This window comes from Mytilus edulis, chromosome 13 (genome assembly GCF_963676685.1).
Source record: "Mytilus edulis chromosome 13, xbMytEdul2.2, whole genome shotgun sequence".
Classification (NCBI taxonomy): Eukaryota; Metazoa; Mollusca; class Bivalvia; order Mytilida; family Mytilidae; genus Mytilus; species Mytilus edulis.
The window spans coordinates 70889329-70914133 of NC_092356.1; the positions used below are offsets into that span (position 1 = coordinate 70889329).

A 24805-nucleotide genomic window follows, 5' to 3' on the forward strand; every position below is an offset into this window, starting at 1 on the left:
TGCATCTCGTCCAAATACCTTGCCATCATGTCATAATGCTCTGGCATTCTATTACAGATCTTCAACATATAATCAACCCGGAATACTTTGAAATCCCGTCCAAATACCCTTGCAATTTTATTACAGATATTCATCAAATCACGTCCACATACTTTGACAATTTTCTTACAGACCTTCAACACAACATATCGTCCAAATACATTAACAATTTTCTAACAGATCTTCAACAAATAATCATGTCTTGAAAAACAAAATTAACATCACTGGACAAAAGTAAACAGCTGACACACTAGCATGGTAGCCGGACAAGCAAATGTGTCCTAAAACGAGGACACAAACAACGATTGGGCAGATTATCGTATGACAATTGAGTAAATAATGGGGAATATGTCAGAAAGACTTCAATCCAAACAGAAAACAGCTTAAAGCAACTAATGAGTCTTTGACAATACGAGAAAATCCCATGTGCTTGTTCAGTGAAAATAAACGTCATAATAAACCCCAAATCATAAAATGAACTAGATTTAAAAATATGTATATTTAGTTTGGTACCTTTAAAACGTTTAATCCCGCTGCAAATGTTTGCACCTGTCCTAAGTCATGAATCTGATGTACAGTAATTGTCGTTTGTTTATGTTATTTATACGTGTTTCTCGTTTCTCGTTTTTTTATATAGATAAGACCGTTGGTTTTCCCGTTTGAATGGTGTTACACTAGTAATTGTGGGGCCCTTTATAGCTTGATGTTCGGTGTGAGCCAAGGCCCCGTAGTAAAGGCCGCACATTGACCTATAATGGTTTACTTTTATAAATTGTTATTTAGATGGAGAGTTGTCTCATTGGTACTCACCCCACATCTTCCTATAACTATAGATTTCAAAAATATATATATATACCAGACTAAACAAGACCAGAGGCTCCTGACTACGAACAAGAGTAAAAATGCGGCGGAGTCAAACATATTAAGTGTGATTTCAACCCTCCCGTAACCTCTATTCAATGACGAACAAGAAAACTCAGAGCAATCAATAAGCACAGTAAAACTGAGTTTAAAAGAAGTCCGAGTCCAATATCGGAATTAGTAATAAAAGAAACTAACCAAAATGACAATGATACATAAATTAACAAAGGACTACTCACAGTTACTCACATGTCAGCTCCAGACCTTAATGAAACTGATTGAAAGACTATGTCTTCATCTAGTCTTATGAAAATCAAGCTCAATTTCTCCCGTTAGGGGTTAAGTATCATACAATCATTAAGTGTGAGAGAGGTTTATCAACCGTATCATGGCATTAAATGGTTTAGAACAAATTTGTTTATTTCTGATGCGAAGACCCTAAAAGATTATCACACAATATATACGTTATAATATTAATTTGCTCTGGATAGTCAAACATTCAAATGTATCTATTTTTTCATTTTTCATTATAATATTTTTATCTTTTGAAACCGAATTATATATGGATCATATATTAAATCCCTTTTCGTACTTCTTTGTTTTAAACTTGTTTATTTTTATATTTAAGATTATATCCCAATTTTGACGGCTGTACCCCTATTTTTTTTACATTGTTACCTATAATGTGTTTTTTTTTCTTCACATCGGTGTCAATATAATGGAATTGTATGCGACTGTCATACAAGTGAGAGGTTTCGCTATCTATAAAACTAGATTTAATCCACCATTTTCTTTGAAAATACCAGAGTAAGGAATATGGCAGTTGTTTTCCATTCGTTAAATGTGTTTGAGCTTTTAATTTTGCAATTTGAATTGAGACTTATCGATTTGAATTTCCCTGAAGTTAAAAATTTTTGTGATTTTACTTTTCAAATTCAATTATTTCAAGGGTTGACAGGAGTAAAAAATGATGGTCACCCATAGTCTTGAACCGACCGGAAGTAGAAGTCTTCTACAATCGGCCACCGTTTGTATGATGCAAAGCAATATTTTACCCGCTGAAAAAATTCCAACATACCCACGTTTTCACATGCAAGTCGAGTAACCAAACGCTGCTCAAGAAAAAACATCAATTGTATAAGCCTGTGGTATTTTCTATCTTTGTTTTACAAAAAATAAAATAACTTTGCTTTTCTCTTTTCAAAATTGGTAAAAAGTAAAATCACAAAACTACTGAACTCTGAGAAAAATTCAAAACGGAAAGTCTCTAATCAAATGACAAAATCAAAAAATATAAACATATGATCAATTCCATGGGAACTTTCATTGCTTCAACTGTTGTAAAAGAAGATTATTGTTTTTTTACCAATATTGTATGCAAGCACCACTCATAGTTCAAAAGAACAAACGACCAGTTTACGCTAACAACGTTTCAGGAAAAGAAATCAAGCTTAGTTTTGTTTAGTGTATACATGTCTAAGGAAGGGAATAAAATCCCTTATATAGGACGATAAACATATCATACAGTTTTCTATGTTTACATATCGTGAAAGGTCAACCGCTCCATACAATTTAATCTTACTTGCTCGGGAATAATTTGTAGCTGACAGCTAATAATAATGATAATAATAGTAATAGTGATAAGAATAATAATAGTAATATTTCTTGATTTTATTTTAATTCATTTATGTATTACAAGCATCAGTATTTTTACTAGTACCACTCTCATAAAAAGATATTAACAATGAACCAAAGAAATGAAAATGATCAAATGGTTTAAATTTCATATATATATTTATCTATGGAAACCAACCAGATGTCCCGTTACATAAAAGTTTCGTCAAATAATTGTTGAATGAATAAAAAGGTTTGATGCATTTGTATATGTACTTTATGTACTCAATCACTAGGTTTAATGACCTTCTATAACACTTACACAACTGAAATGTTATGTTCATGGACCCTGCGTGATATGGATAAATTGTAGCATAGAAAATACTTTTTTTATCAACATTAATCTTCTGACTGCGCTATATCTTCAGTACATCATCATATACAACGAGTGTTAATATTGTATATACTTTGATTTACGTCGACACAATCCTATGTTCCAAACACTTTTCAAAACTCTTGATATATTATTTCCAGTGCAAAATCGTTAAATGCGCAAACAAATATTTCAGAGGTTTTATCAATCGTTTCATAGATGTAAAAGATTATGCAATATGCGGTTTCTAAAACAGTACATTTTTTCTTTGCGGTCCCGTAAAAGTAATCATGTATATAAATTGTAATTTAAACTGCAGCAGCGGATGATATTTTTTATAAACGGCCCTTTTCAGGGCCATCAATATACTACAAAAAGATTCTACTTCTGTTGTAGATTGAAGAAATTCTAGAACACAAATGTATTTTAAACATAAGCTTGAGATTGTTACTAAAGAATATAGTAATTGTTCAAAATGCCCTTCCTCTGTTAGTTCGGTATAATAAAACAATTGTGGCCCCTTAGAATCGATGAATATCCAAAATTGTCAACCCTTTAACAAATAATCTATGTCTTGAAAATTGTGAATATGTTCCGGACCATATGAGTATTTGGACCATACGCGTATGGTCATGACTATATGCGTATACTCATATGGTCCGACCGTACGCGTATGGTCGGACCATATGAGTATAATACTCGTTTGGTTATTAACGGGCCGGACCATATGAGTATTTAGACCATATAGGTATGTATTTCAAATTACATTATAAACGTTTCAATAATACAAAAACTTTATCTAAAAAAACTATGATGGAAACATAACAATTTGTTAATTTTATAATTCAAAAACTACGTTGAAATTTAATATTGATACCATAGTTAGTTTTCATCTCTATTTACATTCTTACATGTAGGCTTGTGTGACATCTACTTCCACCCGGTATCATGGCTTTTTTTTTTTGCATTTGCAAGTATTGGTTGTGCACGATCCTTTTCATGTACACCTTTTGTTTGCGCGTTTAAAAGCTTGCCTTTTTGCAGCTGCGTACAGTGATACCGAGGTCTTTGGCCATGTTGATGTCTATATATGCATGGTGTTTTTAAAAAGTTCGAGATCGCAAATATCGTAAAAATGACTGCAATACACCATATTCACAAGACATTTTAAATAAACTATGTTACTTTCCAGTGACTTGTTGTGTAACAGTTCGTAAAGAATTTTTTGAAATTTAATTATTTAAGTCGACTTATTCATAGTGCCAATCACTCGTAATAACAAATCGGTAATGACCATCGGTATAAAATGTGTTTATCATAGTTTAGACAATTAAGTAAAATTAACTTTGTGAAACTTCTAAATTTTTATTAGATAATCTTTTTAAGTTTTTATTATAAAATAATAATAAAATTACCCAGTATATGATAGTGTCTTTTTAATGAACGGCCATACCATATGAACAGTTTAGAAGTATTAAAGTAAACTGTAACAGAATGTTAATTACCCCGACCATACGCGTACGGTCGGACCATATGAGTATATACCCATATGGTCATGACCATACGCGTATGGTCCAAATACTCATATGGTCCGGAACATATACACACAGGAGATATCAATGATTTGCCATTCTCATAAAAAAACCATTAAGATACGAGAAGAAATGACAAGTTCCTTGACGTAGATTATAAGCGTGTATATTTGCTGCCGACTGTAACCGGATTCTTGAGATCTTCATACCGTGTTTTATTCTCATTTAAACATAGTTATGTAATATAATTGCTAATATCTTTATAGGGAAAACGGTACTATTTATTCTGCCACAGGCGACAATACTAACATTTTCTAAATTTACCAGTTTTTAAAATAAAAACCTGGATAAAACAGTTATGTGTGATGTTAGTACTTTATTAATCTATTTTAAAAATTTGAGCCAAATAGTATCATGACCAATTTCCAACAGAGCTTGTTTATGTTATCCATGCCCACCGTCATTTTGCACCAAATTGATGAAATTTTGGAAGCCTTTTCGATTAATTCTCTAGAAAATATTTCAATAGGTTTTAAAATTTATATCTTTTTATATATTTTAATTTGGAAATTTACACACTGCAGTTATTCATAGATAAATTAAAAAAAATATTGTACCCTTACATCCAATCACAGCCCTCCTAAGTTGACTTCCTTCACCTGTCTTGGGTACACAAAAGGCCAACCTAATGCTGGAAAAATGTAATAGTACCGTTTTCCCTATTACGAGCGTTAACAATGTGTAAAATGCTGATAAACATAATGACTACCAATTTTAGAAGCAACATAGACCATGGCATGGTAGAATTATGTCGGTTCCTATAGCGAAATTGTGAACTTTTGTACTTCGAAGAAGACCTTAATTATATGTTCGATGTTTTTCTAAAAGTCATAAAAATTAGAATTTCATACAAATATGAATGATGCAACAGACAAATTTATTTTTACATTATGGTTTCTTTCGAATTATTTTATGAAATTATTAAAGTGTAGAGAATTGATCATCTGAATGACAACAAAAGTCAAAGGTGATGTAATTATGATGCATGATTATAAATGGATCGACCTATGTGGTATGTTATCAGTCTTTTTTCAGTATAAAAGTAGGAACAGTTTACAGAGACAGCATAGGTTATATCCAGCTCCTATCTTAAGGTAAGTTTTCTGATGTCTAACAAAAAAAATCTCCTGTTTATTTGAAATATTATGTAATATCTGCTTGACTTTGTGTCTTTGTGTCTTTTGTGTTGATAAGTATCATTTCAATCTACGGTTAATCGATAATCTATCAAACACTTTTATTAGAGGAACAATGTACTTTTCTTTTAAAGCTAATGAAAAATTGGTATGCTAGTCAATCGCCTATATTTTCCATAAAAGCTCGTGTGCCGTGCAACTATTAGTTGTTGCATATATAGAAAAAATATTTTTTTATAATATTTTTTATTAATTTTACATCTTTCACATGGTTTTGGGTGCTTTGTTTTATATAATCAGCAGGATTACCCGGACATTTAAAAACATAATAGAGATTTATTTTTAAAAAGGGCCGGCCAATAATGGGCGAATAGGGAATTTTCTATTTTATTTAACTTCACATGTTATAGTTCGTTAGGTTTCAAACATACAGCATGCATTAATGAATATTTTATCTTATTCTAAATTCATTCTAAAACGAGCAAGGTCGATTTGAGCATAACTATTGCATAAAATATTTCTGTACCGATATAAATTATATATAAAAAGTATGGTATAACTGTTAACGAGACATCTAGCCACAAGAGTTCCAATAACGTACATATCATCAATAGTAGGTTACTGTACGGTCTTCAGCGATAACAAAAACCATAAACGTAACTCAGCTGTAAAAAGTCCCGACTTGAGAAATGTTAACGATCCAAAGAAGAAAAAAGGCCACATTTGTAACAAACCAGTTTACAAAAACGCAAATATGAAAGACATGGACAACAACAAACACTTACAAATCAGGCGGCTGACTTTATACGAGCTTATATAGAATGTGGCTAGTTAAACAGGTTCTGGGCCCTCAATCCCCATTCCCAGCTCTTATGTTGGAACAGTGGTGATAGTGTACATAGTAAAAGCAAACAGTAAAACTCAGTTGGACATTACTTAATGAATATTTCAATATATTAGATGTAAGAACTTGTGGTATGCGTGCCAATTAGACAACTCTCCATCCAGTTCGCAATTTGTAAAAGTAAACAATGATAAATGAAATGCACTGTCTACAACACGGAGCATTGGCTTGCACAGAACAGCAAGCTATAAAAGGCCCGAAAAGGACTTGTGTAAAATCATTCAAATGGGAAAACCAACGGGCTATTCTATATAAAAAACGAGAAACACTTATGAACCACATCAACAAACGACAGATACTTAACATCAGATTAACATAAAACATACAAAAACAAACACTAAACATAAACACAATTGACTCATAGCACCAATAAAGGGGTACTTACAGTTCTTGAAATCTAATTCAAATCTAAGTTATTGACTTTTGAGTAACTGAGTATACCTGTATTCTCATGCTGAAGTATGTGTTCACTTAATTGTCATCCACTGTGTTGTGAAATTTTTTTGCCACAACTATAAATGATGTCTTCTTCTGTTTTATTTACAGAACAAATCAACCAAAATGTATTTCACTTTCGTTGTCGTTTTGCTGACTGTCTTCAGTTCTGCCTACAGCTCTGGCAAAGACTCATATGGATATGGAAGTGGATACGGCTCTGGATATGGATCCGGAGTTGGATCTGGATTACTTCTAGGAGCTGTTGGAGGTGGATATGGCGGATATGGACTCGGCTCCGGTGTTGGATCTTTGGCTGTTCTAGGAGGTGTATCCGGTGCTGGATACGGACCAGTAGGTAAAGGCGGATATGGACCAGCACCAGTTGTTGTAAGTGGTGGATACGGCTCTGGATATGGCTCTGGATATGGATCCGGAGTTGGATCTGCAGTCCTTCTAGGAGGTGGCGGTAGTGGATATGGTGGTTATGGACTCGGATCCGGTGTTGGATCTTTGGCTGTTCTAGGAGGTGTATCCGGTGCCGGATATGGACCAGTAGGAAAAGGCGGATACGGACCAGCACCAGTTGTTGTCAGTGGTGGATACGGCTCTGGATATGGCTCTGTATATGGATCCGGAGTTGGATCTGCAGTCCTTCTAGGAGGTGGTGGTAGTGGATATGGTGGTTATGGACTCGGATCCGGTGTCGGATCTGTAGCTGTTCTCGGAGGTGTTTCCGGTGCTGGATATGGACCAGTAGGAAAAGGCGGATACGGACCAGCACCAGTTGTTGTCAGTGGTGGATACGGCTCTGGATATGGCTCTGGGTATGGATCCGGACTTGGTTCAGCTGTCCTTCTAGGAGGTGGCGGAATTGGAGGCGGTTATGGTTACGGAAAAGGATCAAAATACTAGGTATGTATCCGTATGAAGAAAAAAAATAACAAAATCTGTTCCGTACTGGATATTGTTTCAATGATGAATAATATGATGTGAGATATATCTGAACTAGTCTCGATGATAAAAAATATGAAAGGTTTAACCCAAGCTATTACTATAAAGGTATTTTAACAATGTAAAAGTCGTCCATTTGAAACTAAGAAGTCGCTGCAGAATTAGTAAATCAAACCAAGCTTTGGAACTGACCGGTCTATATAAATGTAAAAGAATATCAAGGAAAAAATTATAAATAATGGTAGGATTTTACTGTGAGAAAGTTTAGTTTTTTTAATTGAAAGACATGTCGTATTTATATATTTTATGTTTTGTATTTGCAGGTGAAGTGATTATACACAAGATACCCGAAGATGATGAATTCATAGCAATTTAAATTTCATACAACAGTCCTCCTTGATATAAGTTACATCTATCGAGGACTGTACCACTTGTACAGAATTATAAAGATCATTAATAAAGATTTGCTTCCGAAACAATTATAGATTGAGGACTTCTTTATTACCAAAACAAAAAGGTTCAAAGTGGTAAATAGATATAGGAAGATGTGGTATGAGTGCCAATAAGACAACTCTCCATCCAATTAACAATTTATAAAAGTAAACCATAATTGGTCAATGTACGGACTTCAACACGGCGCCTTGGCTCACACCTAACAACAAGCTATAAAGGGCCCCAAATTACTAGTGTAAACCCATTTAAACGTTGAAAAGTTGAAGTCATGCATTTAAAATTTTTACAGGCGCCATCTCGAGTTGGTTAAGTGTAAAATACGTTTCACAGATGATGATAGATATTTTCTAATTATTTACTCCCTCGTTTCACTCCTCCGAAAATAAAATTTGTCTTAAATAGATATCGTAGAAAAAACAAACACAGTATAGGGCTATGCATTTGCTACAAGCTCGCCTTTAATTCAACATGTTCAACATAAATAAATACAATAGCCATAAATAAATGAATCATTTTTTACCATACACAAGTCGAAAAGAACCGATAAGGCTACATATAAAAAGGGTAACGTGTGGGAGAGTCTTTACTATCTTGTAACACGCGTCACATTGGTCAAACACACCTCAAATCGTCCTTATATACTGACTGCCAAAATCGTGCAGAAAGGAATTCAATAGGTATTACATCTAAATGTACCCCATATCATTTAAATATAAAAATACCGTTATGAAACATAGGGACGTAAAGAAATGTATTTATAGTAACCGAAATCCTATTCTCTTGTCCTCGAATATGACATTAAAATTTTTGTTATGCATTGGCAACACGATGTCTTCCAAATTTGCAGCAGAATCTGCTTATCATTTGGAAGCACCTATGGTCTTTCATCTCCTGTTGGTTTTGTGGGGAATGAGTATTTTTTTATCTTTCATCTTATGTTGGTAGTCAGTTGTTTGTCTTTCGTATTTGACAGAAGCGTTGTCAGTTCATATTCAACTTATGAATTATCGTTTTCCTTTTTTTCCATCTCTTTTATTTTATTATTAAATATCGTATATATGAAAAAAAGGTAAATGAAAGGTAAACGTGCCATTACAGCCGAACGAAGATATGTATAGGTACCATACTGATACATATCAACAAATCAATGTTAATCCTTTGGGGCTCGTTAATCTACAAAATTTAGATATAAGAAGATAGTAAGATACTACAATATCTACACATAGTCAGTGTTTAACTCTATAATATAATGCTGACGAATACACCATATCTAGACATAAACATATAGTAAAATATTTCTGTATCTACAAATAGGCAGTCTCTAACCTTATACTATCTAGATGTAAAAAGATAGTAAGATACCTCAGATCTATAAATAGTCAGTGGATGAATGAAGTTTTGTCAAACAGGTCATTTGTCCTGCCAGAGTTTCAATACAATGCGCTCTTTCTAAGTGGTCTAAGTCCCCTTCAATTGTGAAAGTTTTGTTTGAGGGATTTCCCACAGTAGTTATATAGGGCAATATACTTCCTCCAATGTCAAAATTTACCCTATTGCGAAAAACGAAAACAGTTATCTTATTTAGAATAATATGGAAATTTTCAAAATGTGTTTTATTCAACATATTTCGAAAATGATAGGCTAACATCTCATTCAGGACCAGAACAAAATCTTATGAAAGTACAAATTGTGTTGTTTCATTTATAACGTCGTTATTCCAATAATAAAAAGTAAGGAGATTTGATTTGATTGCCTATGAGCTAACAACCATAACTGACTAAAGAAAAGATGATAGCGAACGTATTTTGTTCAATGTTTTTAAATTCATTTCAACTACGATAAAATAAAGTATATTATTTGTTCTTTTAACCATCTTGTCTCATTAAAAGAGGGACGAAAGATACAAGAGGGAAAGTCAATTTCATAGATAGAAAATAGACTAATAACGCCATGGCTAAATATAAAAAGACAAACAGACAAATAATAGTACAGAAAACACAACATCGAAAACTAAAAACTAAGCAACACGAATCCCACCAAAAACTGGGGGTGATCTCAGATGCTGTGGAAGGAAGCAGATCCTGCTCTTCCTGTGGCATCCGTCGTTTTGCTTATGTTATTACAAATCCGGTAAATAGTCTAATTCGATAGGTCATATTCGGGAAAAGGAAAGGGTATTGTAGTTAAGACACAAGGAACACATCCGATAACATCTGTGAAACGGTAAAACAGTCAATCATATCGTGAAGGCGTCCGTAAAATTTACGCCATTTGGAACTCTTGGTTTAATAGCCACCCTGTGAGCAGCAATCCTCTATCAAGGAAATCATGATAGAAAACACAAGCCCGGGAATATCGTATCATTACAGCAGCACCTACATACGGTGTATATATCTCCCAAATAATACGACATTCCCGTGCTTGCATTTCCTATCATGATTTTCTTGATAGAGAGTTGTTTATCACAAGGAAACTATTAAATCAAGATTTTCAAATGGTGAAGTTGAAATCATCTCTTGGTAAATTTTACGGACGCCATTACGAGTTGGTTGACCGTTATGGAATAACCGTTTCACAAATGATATCGGATAAGTTCCGTACGTCGTAACTACAATTCCTTTCTCTTTCATAAATGTGACCTACCGAATTAGACATTTTACCGGATTTGTGATCTCATAAGCAACACGACGGGTGCCACATGTTGAGCAGGATCTGCTTACCCTTCCGGAGCACCTGAGATCACCACCAGTGTTTGGTGGGGTTCGTGTAGTTTATTCTTTAGTTATCTATGTTGTGTTAAGTGTTCTATTGTTTGTCTGTTTGTCCTTTTCATTTTTAGTCATGGCGTTGTCAGATTATTTTCGATTTATGATTTTGACTGTCCCTCTGGTATCTTTCGTGCCTCTTTTATCATTACTTTAATGGATATACAGCATACCGTTCTTGCGTGTAAATATTCTGTCAACAATTATGAATACTCGGTGTAAATTTGTAGCTTTTTCTAATAGCGAGCACATTAAGATCGTGATTTTACAAGTTCTCTATTTTCTAGCTCATTTTCATGGTCATTTAGACTGTTACTGGTCTATGTCTGTAGGTTATTATCAGCCAATCCTGCATAGAATTTGCAATGCGTGATTGTTGATCACATATATTACTTCGCTTACTCCACCACTTTGTTTTTTGTTTGATGTTGTTAGTCGGTGTTTTTTTTCAAAAGTAGGCTTGTGTTTGTGGTTATATATATGTAGGCGTCGGAGGTGCGATTGGGAAGCTGAAGCGCGATGGCCTACGCCGAAGTGCGATGGTCCGTTCGCTGATGTGCGATGGTCTTTTGATGCATGATGTCTTATTTAAAATCTACAGATGTGCAATTGTTAAGAGAAGTACATGTTTATGTTTTTAATAGCTAGTACATGTATATGCATTTACAATCATTTTTCTATGACTGTCCCAAATAACCGTTGCATTCTATTAAATGAGAGAACGTCCTCTTCAACTTTCTGCATGTCAAAATAATTCTGCATTAGCATTTGATCTTTACTTGGTTCCGATCATGAGTTAACTCCTGGATTACTGTAATATCATTATAAAGAGTCTTTGTTGGCGAACCTATTGGTAGTATTATAGGGAATGTCACGCCTCATAGTACATAAAACTAACTTTCCCCTATTTTTCAATCTTCGCAGTTTCTCGTATATAGTCTTTAAAATTTACAAGCCCCTAGTAAACTAAAAAAAAACGGAAAACTGCTTCTAACTTGAACATACAAATTGACATATACATCGACATGAAAAGCTTTGAAAATGTAGTTTGTGTAGACCATCGTACTCCAGCTTTGTCACCATCACACTTCGGTGTAGCTTTCAACAAGATATCGTCACATGCCACCATCGCACTTCAGCGTAATCAAAAACGTACGTCAGCGTCAAACCATCGCACCTCAGCGTAACCATCGCGGTTCGGAGTACCATCGCGGTTCGGAGTACCATCGCGGTTCAGAGTCCTACAAATATATATATATATAATTAGTATGGTCTTTTATCCTTTAAAATGAAATCAAAATATGATTTATTTGACACTCTCTTCTGAAACATTGGGTACCGCATCCCGCCCAGCCACCATTTTAACCATCACTGTATAGACTGTAGCTAATTTATGATATGGGATATATATTTGTATATTTTTTTCACCGATAAGCCTAAACACAGGATGATTGTAGAACTAGTATAGCTAAAGTGAAAAGTTGGTATGCTAAGACATTTCGGAATGGCTTTACAAATTGCTTCAAATGTCATATTGACTAATATAGTTACGGCTATACTGTATACCCCGTTTGTATACTAATTGTTATTTATATTAAAAAAAAAAATAAGATACGAAGTATATATTGTCACTATTCTATGACACAATAGACAATGCACAGAAGACTGTGTGTCTCAGATATTTGTCAAAAACAGAATTGTTCATTCAACTATTTCCTACAAATCGTTAGGCTATAAACATAACGAATATACCATGGTAATGATTTGGTACGCCAAGACTCTTCAGTGGCGCTTATGGCTCATGAGTTACACTCATATATAACTTATTTCAAATAAAAAAGGGGAGAACACTCTCATATTGAGATTCTATATCCCTTCAGTTAAAACTGACCAAAGCATCCTGAGGATTTTTAAAACCAGCCATTTGAAAATTAAATTTGTCGATTTCTTTTACGGTTGCGAAGAAGATGCATACAAGATGGTTATATAACTCCTATAAAGTAATAAGTTGGGTTTAGCAGGGTAAACATTAAAGCGTATAATCCCTGTAAGATAACATATATCGAATAATTAAGCGACCTGTTGCAAAACAAAAAAAAAGAACAAAATTTGGCGAGATGATGATGATGATAATAATGATAATAATAATGATGATAATAATGATAATAATAATGATAATAATAATGATGATAATACAAATGATAATTATAATAATGATAATACAAATGATAATTATAATAATGATAATAATGATAATAATAATGATAATAATAATGATGATGATAATAATGATAATAATAATGATGATAATAATGATAATGATAATGATAATAATAATGATTATAATAATAATGATGATAATAATGATAATAATAATGATATAATGGTGATGACAATAACAATTATAATAATAATAATGATAATAATAATAATGATTATAATAATAATAATGATAATAAAAAATATGATTTTTTTTTTAAATGCAATTTTTAGTACCCGCTACACAACTTTCATAAAAATAAAACATTAACTATGAAACAAAAGAAAGGAATACAAACAGACGGTTCATATCCAAATCTTATTTAAATTTTGTATTCGTTAAAAAACCAAATGTCCCTTAAAATTAAAGCTTCGTCAAATATTAAAGAAGAATAAAGATTCGTCCAATAACAGTTTAATGACTAGACATTTGTTGATGCATTTCTAAGTTCTATCTGTACTTATTTACCATACTGACATATAATGTGCATTGACCGCACATGACTTTGTTAATTGTAGCATAGGTATTCTCTATTACCACTAGTCTACTGTTTTAACATCACTGTCATTACATCATAATATATAACGAGGGTTAATATTGTATTTATTGTTTCACGGTGACACATTTATAACCCAATTGACATATTTCTATGTTCTTAACACATTTGGACATTTTTGATGCATTGTTTGAATTCATTACTTCGTGCAAAATCATAAAATACGAAATGATATATTTCAGAGGTTTAATCATTCGTTCCATATATATAGTTGTAAAAGGATTAAGAAGTATATAATTTTCTATAAAAAATGTACATTTTTTATCATTTTCCTGTCCCACAAAACTCAATCATGTATATGCATAGTTTTACATGATTAATGTTATTGTTCAAGCTATAGAAAATATATTTTAAAAAGTATTGAGACCAATAGAAAATATTAAAGATTCTGTAGATTTTTAGACCCTAATATAACTGAATAAATGCTATGCAAATCCTTTATAATCATCAAAAGTACTTATGTATTTATACACATATAACAAGATGTTGGGTAAACTTTAACTAGACAGTAAATACAATAATCATCATAACGTTTTTAACTATAAGACACGTGCCTTTACAATATGTTCAAAATTGTCTCGAAGTTTTGAATACACTCAAGAGCTAAACAAATCTGCCATTCCAAATACATTTTTAAAACGAACATCAAAATAGTAGAACGAATTCCTTGGTGTAGATCATAATCGTTTATTTTTTTGTACATAAAGTATGTCGTTAGTTTACTCGTTTGAATTGTTTAACAATTGTCATTTCGGGGCTTTGATAGCTATAGCTGTTAGTTTCAATGTCATTTGGTCTCTTGTGGAGAGTTGTCAATGTCATTTGGTCTCTTGTGGAGAGTTGTCAATGTCATTTGGTCTCTTGTGGAGAGTTGTCAATGTCTTTTGGTCTCTTGTGGAGAGTTGTCAATGTCAAAATGACTATTTAAGATTAATTTAGTTGCTATTTAAAGTTACAAAGAGTCGATCTCAGAGAAAATTCCGTTACTGAAAGCTTGATCAAAGCTAATAAAAATGAATAAACAAACAAAGTTTACCTAGACTATTGCATCAGTATACATCCATTTTTATTTACTCCCGGTCTCATATATATCAGGATTGAAATTTTATATCTAAGCCAGACTGGCGTTTCGTCTACAAAAGACTCATCAGTGACGGTCGATTAAAAAAAATGTTAAAATGGCCAAATAAAGAACAAAGTTTAACCGTTATATTTTTCTGTTGTGAATATTCGTTTGAAATGCAAATGCGTTTTACAAAATCGAACTACACTGTCTACAGTAAAATCGGATGTTATTTCATCAGTTGAAGGTAATTTTCATTTTCTGAGTGTTCTAATGACAGATTATAGATTGTTATGTCTTTGATAACGTTAAACAAGTAAAACAAAATATGAGTGGACCACAACAAAAATGAATAATATATAGTACAAGTAATAACCATGAAAACATAACAAATATATATAAAAACAACTGTTGACTGTTGTATGAACATACAGTCAAATCTCAACTCACAAATGATAAACACTATAATTTACATGTATACTCAAACAGGTAGTTATACCTGTGCAGTGTTTGAAGAAAAATTACCGTATAATCTCAATATTTCAAATATTTACATGTATATACATATGATAAACAGGTAATTATACCTGTGCAATGTTTGAAGAAAATTACAGTACTGATAATCTCTGTATTTGGGTGAGGTATTATTTTTCCAGTCATCATTCATTATGTCCTAGTCAGACATTCAGTTCATTAAATTGCTTTAATAGTCTGTCAATTTTATATCCTAAAAAGTTTCTTATTTCAATAAAAGTTCTGATCTCTTGTCTTAATATTTTGAGTGGTTGTATAACTTTTATTTTTTTGTCAGACATATAGTATACTTTATATATTGTGTAACTGATAATAGTTAAAAGTAAATTTAGTTCATAGTACTCTTTATCATGTATTTTATATCCCAAAGCTATGCTTTTTAGATTAATAACATGTCTTCCAATATTTCATTTCTTAAGAATTTGTTGTACTTTTTCCCAGAATAATTCAAAATATGAACATTTGAGGAAGAAGTGTTCATAATTCTCTATTTTTTTTACAGTGTAAGCAGGTATCTGTTTCTGCTATATGCCATTGTTTTAATAATTGATTACAGGGAAGTATATGATGAAGTAGTTTCCATCTAAATATTTTATATCTATTATCATCTAAAAATGTAAAAATAAATTTTAATGTTTCATATGCTAGATTAGTATTTTCTAGTGTAAAATATGATTTCCATTTTAAAAAGCCAATTATTAAAATTTAAGTAATTGATCTTATGAATGGTAAAGGTGATGCAATTATGATGCATGATTATAAATGTCTCAACTATGTGGTATGTCATCAGTTTTTTTTCAGTATAAAAATAGGAATATTTTACAGAGTCAGCACAGGTTATATCTAGCTCCTAACTTAAGGTAAGTTTTCTGATGTCTTACTAAAATTGTCTGCTGTTAATTTGAATTATTATATAAAAAGTGTTTGTCTTTTTTCTTTAAAGGGAGGGTTTCATGTACGGTAAATAAAAAATCTATCCAACAAATTTCTTAGAGAAACAATGTATTTTTATCAAAAAACAAATATTCAAACTTGCTATGCTAATCAGAGTTCAATTTTTGCATTATAAATCAATTGCATGGTCACCTTATAAGTTGGTAGATATATAAACAAGAAGTATATTTAATCTTCTTTTGATACTTGCCATATAGCATATTTATAGCAGTATTTCCCGCATCTTGAAAGAGAATAGAGATTCAATATTGAAAAAAACCTTGGGAAGAATGAACGAAAAGAATGTTTTTATTTAATCTACTTTGTATTTTCTCATGAATTACATCCGAAAGATTTCAAACATGCATCATATATAAATGATTATTTAACCCTTTTTTAACTCATTTTACAATTTTTTTTGTTTTTTTCCTTCTAGTTTTTTACTTTCAAGAAACTAGGTATACCTGTAATCGTATTCTGCAGAATATAGCACAATGTTCACTGCTTTATTTAAATTTTTGACATTTCTACCTCTATTGTCTGTTCGTTTTGTTAACAAATCGTTGTCGATATAATAGAACTTGATGCGACTGTCATGCAAGTGAGATGTTTAGCTAGGTATATAACCAGGTTTAAAACACCGTTTTCTACATAAGAAAATGGCTGATCCAAGTTGTTATCCATTCGTTTGTTGTGTTTGAGCTTTTAATTTTGTTATTTGATTTGGGACTTTCCAATTGAAATACTCAATTTTTTTTTAAATTTTTTTTTTATCCTAAAAGTAATCATTTTATCTGTTGTGTATTTTTTGCAATACTTATAAGTAAATCTTATTTCGTTTTCTATGCATTACAGACGATCAACTAAAATGTATTTCACTTTCGCCGTTGTTTTGCTGACTGTCATCAGTTCTGCCTACAGCTCTGGCAAAGACTCATATGGATATGGAAGCGGGTATGGGTCTGGGTATGGATCCGGAGTTGGATCTGGATTCCTCCTAGGAGCTGTTGGGGGCGGATATGGTGGTTATGGACTCGGATCCGGTGTCGGCTCATTAGCTGTTCTAGGAGGTGTATCCGGCGGTGGATATGGACCAGTAGGTAAAGGCGGATACGGTCCAGCACCAGTTGTTGTCAGTGGTGGATACGGCTCTGGGTATGGCTCTGGATATGGATCCGGAATTGGATCTGCAGTCCTTTTAGGAGGTGGCGGTAGTGGATATGGTGGGTATGGACTCGGATCCGGTGTTGGATCTTTAGCTGTTCTAGGAGGTGTATCCGGTGCTGGATACGGACCAGTAGGCAAAGGTGGATATGGACCAGCACCAGTTGTTGTCAGTGGTGGATACGGCTTTGGATATGGCTCTGGGTATGGATCCGGAGTAGGATCTGCAGTCCTTCTAGGAGGTGGTGGTAGTGGATATGGCGGATATGGACTGGGATCCGGTGTCGGCTCATTAGCTGTTCTAGGAGGTGTATCCGGTGCTGGATATGGACCAGTAGGAAAAGGCGGATACGGACCAGCACCAGTTGTTGTCAGTGGTGGATACGGCTCTGGATATGGATCCGGACTTGGTTCTGCAGTCCTTCTAGGAGGAGGTGGAAGCGGATACGGACCAGTTTCCGTTGGAACTGTCGGTGTCGGAGGTGGTTATGGTTACGGAAAAGGATCAAAATACTAGGTATGCTTCCGTAGGAAACAATACAATACAAAATCGGTTTCGGCACGGTTTCAATGATGGATAATGTTATGTCAGACAGGTCCGACCTAGTGTCGATGATATATAATATGAAAGGTTTTACTTAAGCTAGAACTATAAAGGTATTTTTACCACTTCGAGAGGACTTTTCTTCTAAGCAAGAAGTCGTTGTAAAATTATCAAATCGAGTCATACATACCATTCTCTATAAATGTTAAAGGTAAAAGTCCTGGAAAAAAAAGTTTATTAATAATGGTAGGGCATTCCTTCGAGAATATTTAGTATTATAAATGACTTTATAGCTATTAGTTGTGACTATTTGAAGCTGTATATTGTCAACAGGGGGAATGCATGAATAAATTATTTTGAAATATGGATTATAACGCTAGTTTTGATTCGATGAGAAATGTCGTAATTTTATTCAATGGTTAACGTTCACCATTTAAAATGCCTTTGCACAATTGCAGTTGAGGTTTCAAATGTTTGATTTTAAATAAAATAGATAGAATTGTATAAGAATTAATATGAAATATTTAAGTGCATAGAATCAAAGCCATGTCATTTTATATTCATTATGATTTATATTTACAGATGAATACATTATTTAAAGATTTTCGAAGATGATGAATCCATAGTACTTTCAATGTCAGAAAACAGTCCTTTGTCCGTGTAAACTCACACCTTACACCGGACGAGGGCTGTACCACATCTACAGAATTATAAAGATAATGTTTATTAATAAAGATTTGCCTCTGAAACGTTCATAGTTTGAAAACTGTTTTATTTTCATGAAAGGTTCAAAGTAGATAAGTGGAAGTCATGTTTTTGACAGTATTACTGTTGTCTCCTCGACGTTTGTTGATCATTATATAACCAATGTGACAGATGACGATTGGTACGTTCCATTACTCGTAATAACTATCATATTCTCTTGTCCTCGAATAGGATTTTACTACATGAGATTTATCATCGAATTTGGTATGCATTGGCAATATTGGGATGATACATTTGACGCAGGTATCATGATATCATTTGAAATTATCATGTGATCCCCTTCCGATTCCCCAAGAATTTAAGTAAAGTCAGTGTTGCATACGTAAAAGGGTAAAAAAATAAACCCCATGTTTGACAGTTGAAGAAATTAATCCTTCATTTAAAAAGTAACAATTTATTGAGTCATGAACATATATTTTTGGTGTTTTATTTGATGTTTACAAAAAAATGTTGTTTATTAAGCTTGTATACATGTTAAAAACAAGGGTCAACATATGATTGGTTTTAGTGGTGGTTATTTTTATATGCAATGAAATGTTATGTAACCACCTTCAACAATGAGCGAACTCCATACCACATAGTCAGTTAATACAGGTACCAAAACAAAAATGAATGTAAAACAATACAAACGATAACTCTAACTAACTATAATTAATACAAGTAAACGTAAAACAATTATGGGGGACTTATTGTGTGTAAAATTGATACCTTAGCTTCACAAAATTCCGTACAAACAATCGTATATGTCCGTTTTATCTGCAGGTTCCGCTAAGGTAGCAATAAACAGTTAGGAAAAATATTAAAATTTGCCCCTATAGATTTTAGCATCCCCTTTTCATTGCTTTCTTGCAATATCAAGCTTACTGTGTGTGTCATATATGTGCATATGTATGTAATCAGAATCTTCCATAAATTTTATATCCAGTATATAAAATGGTAAAATATAATTTCTTTTGGGTGTATCCATGGCAACAATCTGCATTTATTTGTTATAAAATATTGCAAAAAGGGGGGAAAAGATGTCACATTTTTCCCCAAAATTTCGCTAAAAGTAGAATTTCAATCGCTTGAAGTAATACCTTTTCTGAAACTGTGTACATACATCATTCAGCAAATCCAATGAAAATCATATGTCTTTCGTCTCATTTTTTTGTAAAATTGCGTCAAAAAGTTCGTGTAGAAAAAAAGTGTTTGTAAACATTACATTAATTTCTGGACCGATAGCCGGTCTAGCTATGACAATACGGATTGTCAAACAGAAAATAGCCCATAAAACATGTAAAAAATAATCTTGATGCTCTTATAAACCATCTTTGAAGGCTAAGTTAGCACTCAGCTTTCTAAAAATGAATTTTATTACACAATAACTTTCCTATTTGAAAAATCCACCGGGGCCAAAATGCGAAACTAAACTCCTAACTGTGTATTGCTACCTAAAGAATTGTCCATTATATTGACTTAAATACGTTCCACAGTGAGAGAGGGTCTTTAAAAACACTGCGAAGCTGTATACTCGTGTAGTGGTATCAACCATATGTGGATTCTTAAAAATGCTAAAGAACTATTTTTTTTTTTAATTTTACATCTCGGTCTTTTTCTGAAATTAGTTCTATCATAACTTTTGATGTTTTAATCCTGTATACCACCATTCCATATGTAAAATTGATAAATCGACTAAAAGGAATATTCCACAATGCCTGTCTTCATAAAATGGTAGCGTACGTTATAAGTTTATTAATTTGGAATACCATAAGGCATAATTTGTTACTGGTGAACAAAAGGGTTTAACAGGCTACACAGAGGAACAAGTGATCAGCATGCTGTAGTTTTTTTCGACAAAATATCTTTTGAATTAGAAGGTAAACTTTTTCAACAAATTGTCGGCATTCCTATGGGAACGAACTGTGCACCTCTCTTTCGTTTCATATGAATCAGAGTTCCTTCAAAATAGAAGGTCTAAGAAGCCAGATTATTTAATTTATCTTTCAGATACTAGTCTATTAATTATGTTCTTTCCATTAACAATAAAGACTTATCATCAGAGTGCATCTCCTTCGTAACAAAAAAAATCTTTACCGGTGGAAAGACCTTCAATTGTTCTCTGAACAATTGGCTTTTAATTATTATTATGATTAATATTATTTTTATTATTATTGATATTATTATTATTCCATATGTTTTCGTTATTTATGAAATTAAAGAAAACATTATTTTTGAATCCATATACTGAAACAAATTGTACAGTAACTCTAGTTTGCTTTGAACAATTTGAATTTCTTAGAATTTTTCAAAAATCTGGTTTTCCCAATAATATAAATATAACAGTTATTAAGGAGCTTGTCATTATCGTGATGCATCGACTCTGTTAGGGTAAGCTCTCACTTTCAATTGGGGCCGTTTTTAGCTCCTACTAAAAATACTGGCTATGTTTAGCTTCCACTAACAATACGGGCGGTGTTTAGCTCCCACTTAACTTGTACCTTGATAACACTTTATTCTATATAGAGATATAAAGAGAGAAATGCTTCAGTACCCGGTTCACAACTTTCCTGATTTTTTTTATAATGATTCAAACAAAAATGAAATAATCAAACGCTCAATACCTCTAATTTTCGTTTTTTTTTATTTGTGAAAAAAACAAGGATCCGCCATATTAAAGCGTCTACAAATAACTGTTTAGTGACAAGATAGTTTTTGATCAATTTGTTTGAACTAATTTACCAAGTGTAATGACCTTCGGTAACACTTACTATACAATGTACATGGACCGCACGTGATTATGTTATTTGTTACATAGATGATATTTGTGTCATCACTTTCCCTCTGACTACGCGATATTTTCATTACATCATAATATATAACGAGGGTTAATATTGTAGATAATTTTCACGATGACACCTTTATAATCCAGATTGACATATTTCTGTGTTATAAACAAATTTGAAAAGTGTTGTCATTTATTACTTTGTGCAAAATCTTAAAAGGTGCAAATACATATTGCAAAGGTTTAGAAAATCATTAAGTAGGTGTAAAAGGATTATGAAATATACGTTTTCAAAGAAGTACACAAATTCCTGGCTTATTAAAATCAATCGTGTATATTTATTATACTATTACAGGATTCAGGTTATTGTCTTATCTTATAGACATGATGAACTTTTCATTTTCACATCCTGCTGTAAAAACAGAGGAGAAGGTCCGGTAAGGGCCGATTTTGGCCTCAAATTTCAGGTTCATCTAACGAAAGATTTTGGACACTTTTTAAACACTTAAGGTAGATAGGGTGTCTTCCTCCATCTTGGATTTTGAAATACCAGAAAACAAGGTCTAGATCTTTTATAAAATGTGCAAATTTTGAGATAAGAAGGTAATTCATGTGTAAGAATTTTCATTGTAATATAGAAAATGTCATGTTTGACCATATTTATGGTAGTTTTTTACAAAAAAAAGAATACTTATGTTTTGATTCAACTTTTACCAACTTTGCCAAATAAGGGGAGGCAACTCAAATGCAAGGGCAGATAATTAAGATAGTGCTACTTTTACATTAGAATGTGTTAGGAAATTTCCCATATTATTATGTAGCAAGAAAACGAGTTCGGTGACCGCCTTTTTTCTTTTTCTTATCTGAGAGCATAGTATTAAAGCTATCTTCTCATATTTTATCTCAAAATTCTATGGTGTAGTTTTCGCTTTATGGCAGAAAATTGGGATTTCCATGCATAATCTATACAAGATCTGACAATTTTGCACAACCTGAAGTGTTAAAATAAGTCTGGTGACCCATTCTTTTTATTAATATTTTCAAACAAGCAGGATATAAACTACATTTTGGCAAATTATTAAAAAATTCTATGGATTATAATTTAGACACCCCATCTACCTTAAGTGTCTCTTTCAATTGATTCAGTTAGTTTATGTGATATATTTTAACTGATTAAGTCATGGATAACCCTCCGATTCAAGCTAAAATATGAAAAATCCATCAAATATGCAAAAAAACGTCACTTTTCAGATGGTTTTTTGTCAAAAACGAAAGTGGCCGCATCCGTGTTCATCCTCAACCTTTCTATATGTTATGTATTATCATAAAATGCAACTTACTTTTCAATATTATGAATGAACACGAATGCGGCCACTTTCATTTAAGACGGAAACCGTCTAAAATTTAACTAAAATGCTAAAATTGTGAAGATTTCAGTAATTTAGCATGACTTAATGATGTTAGTACCCGATATATGTAGATATAGGAAGATGTGGTGTGAGTGCCAATGAGACAACTCTCCATACAAATAACAATTTAAAAAGTAAACCATTATAGGTTAAAGTACGGCCTTGTATTGTCAAAAACAGCTCATATTTGTGTAGCAGAAACATTCTACTTTCCAATAAATATCTAAAAGATTACATTTTCACAATTTTGCCAAAATAGGATCTTACTGAACCTACTCCTTTAAGAAACATTAAGACTAATAGAAAATATTAAAGATTCTGTAGACTTTTAGACACTAATATAACAGACTGAATAAGTACATTGCAAATCCTTTATAATCATCAAATATTTACTTACATATTTATACACACATTAAGATGTGTTTGGTAAAAAACACTGTGTCAGTGGAGTAATTGTTAACAGCGAGCAATACTGTTGTTGAATAAAAAAATAAAAAAAAAAAAACACAGGAAAATAATCAAAATAATCAACATAAAGTCTTTAACTTCAGAAAGGGCCTTATCAATATGGTTGTTCTTTTAGCTAAATCCTTGTATTCTATTTTTACAGACGAAAGCATGTTGTTATAAAGAAATTATATCAGGTTTTTTTTCGAAGTTTTTATAAAACAAATTATCTAAAACATTATCTATGTTAGGTCCGGAAACTCCCCTCTCTCTCTCTCTCTCTCTCTCTCTCTCTCTCTCTCTCTCTCTCTCTCTCTCTCTCTCTCTCTCTCTCTCTCTCTCTCTCTCTCTCTCGTGGTTCAAAGACAACTGTTATCCATGCATTCGTTATCTTGTAAGCTAAGATAAACTAGACTAAACAGTATACATGGTTCTTTAAATTTAACACACGACTATGCAAACTATTATCTTTTAAAAGTGTGAATGATGAAACCTTTGCTTATCCTATCCTTCTTTCCACCTTTTTATTAAATTAATTAAAATTTGGGCAATTGATCTTATGAATGACAAAGGTGATGCTATTATGATGCATGATTATATATGGATCGACCTATGTGGTATGTAATCTGTCATTTTTCAGTATAAAAGTAGGTACATTTTACAGAGTCAGCATATCAAGCTCCTATCTTTAGGTAAGTTTTCTGGACTAAATTTGTCATCTATTAATTTTCAATATTGTGTTTGACTTTTATGTTTATGCTTTGAGAATTTAATGCACTAGAGGAAACATTATCTTTTTATTTGGAAGTTCATTTTTAAATAAAAACTAACTAAGTCAGTCACCAATTTTCCACATAGAGATCATGTTTATAGTCCCGTTATCTGGTGTATAAGATATTATAATTTGTTCACATTTTTTATACATTGTGTCTTCCCTGTGTTTTACACTTTCTCTTGTTTTTGACTGTTTGTTTTTAAACATATACGAGAACATTTGCAATATAATGAAAGTTTTTTGATCTCTTAAACTTTAAATTCGAAAGGTCTTACACACTTAAAATATATCAATGTACCAATTCAGGAATATGACAGTAGTTTTTTGTTTTGTTTCTTAAACATCGACGTAAACGTGTCCTCGTAGTTAGCACCAGTGCATTAATAAGAAACCAAAGTGTCTGTTGTTCATATTCTTTGCCACAAATATATATATGATATACTGGAATGTTTTCCTTGCAGTACA

At 32.5% G+C, this 24805-nt stretch overlaps 2 protein-coding genes across 2 annotated transcripts; both read left to right on the plus strand.

The window, feature by feature from the left end:
• Positions 1-5497: 5497 nt before the first annotated feature.
• On the plus strand, positions 5498-8392 carry LOC139501567 (uncharacterized). The gene is made up of 3 exons (XM_071290684.1): positions 5498-5573; positions 7066-7869; positions 8232-8392. The coding sequence occupies exon 2, from the start codon at positions 7081-7083 to the stop codon at positions 7867-7869; it is 789 nt and encodes a 262-aa protein (XP_071146785.1). The 5' UTR covers positions 5498-5573; positions 7066-7080; the 3' UTR covers positions 8232-8392.
• A 7942-nt stretch (positions 8393-16334) lies between these two features.
• LOC139501566 (uncharacterized) lies at positions 16335-18929 on the plus strand. The gene is made up of 3 exons (XM_071290683.1): positions 16335-16399; positions 17328-18153; positions 18763-18929. The coding sequence occupies exon 2, from the start codon at positions 17341-17343 to the stop codon at positions 18151-18153; it is 813 nt and encodes a 270-aa protein (XP_071146784.1). The 5' UTR covers positions 16335-16399; positions 17328-17340; the 3' UTR covers positions 18763-18929.
• The last annotated feature ends 5876 nt before the right edge of the window (positions 18930-24805 follow it).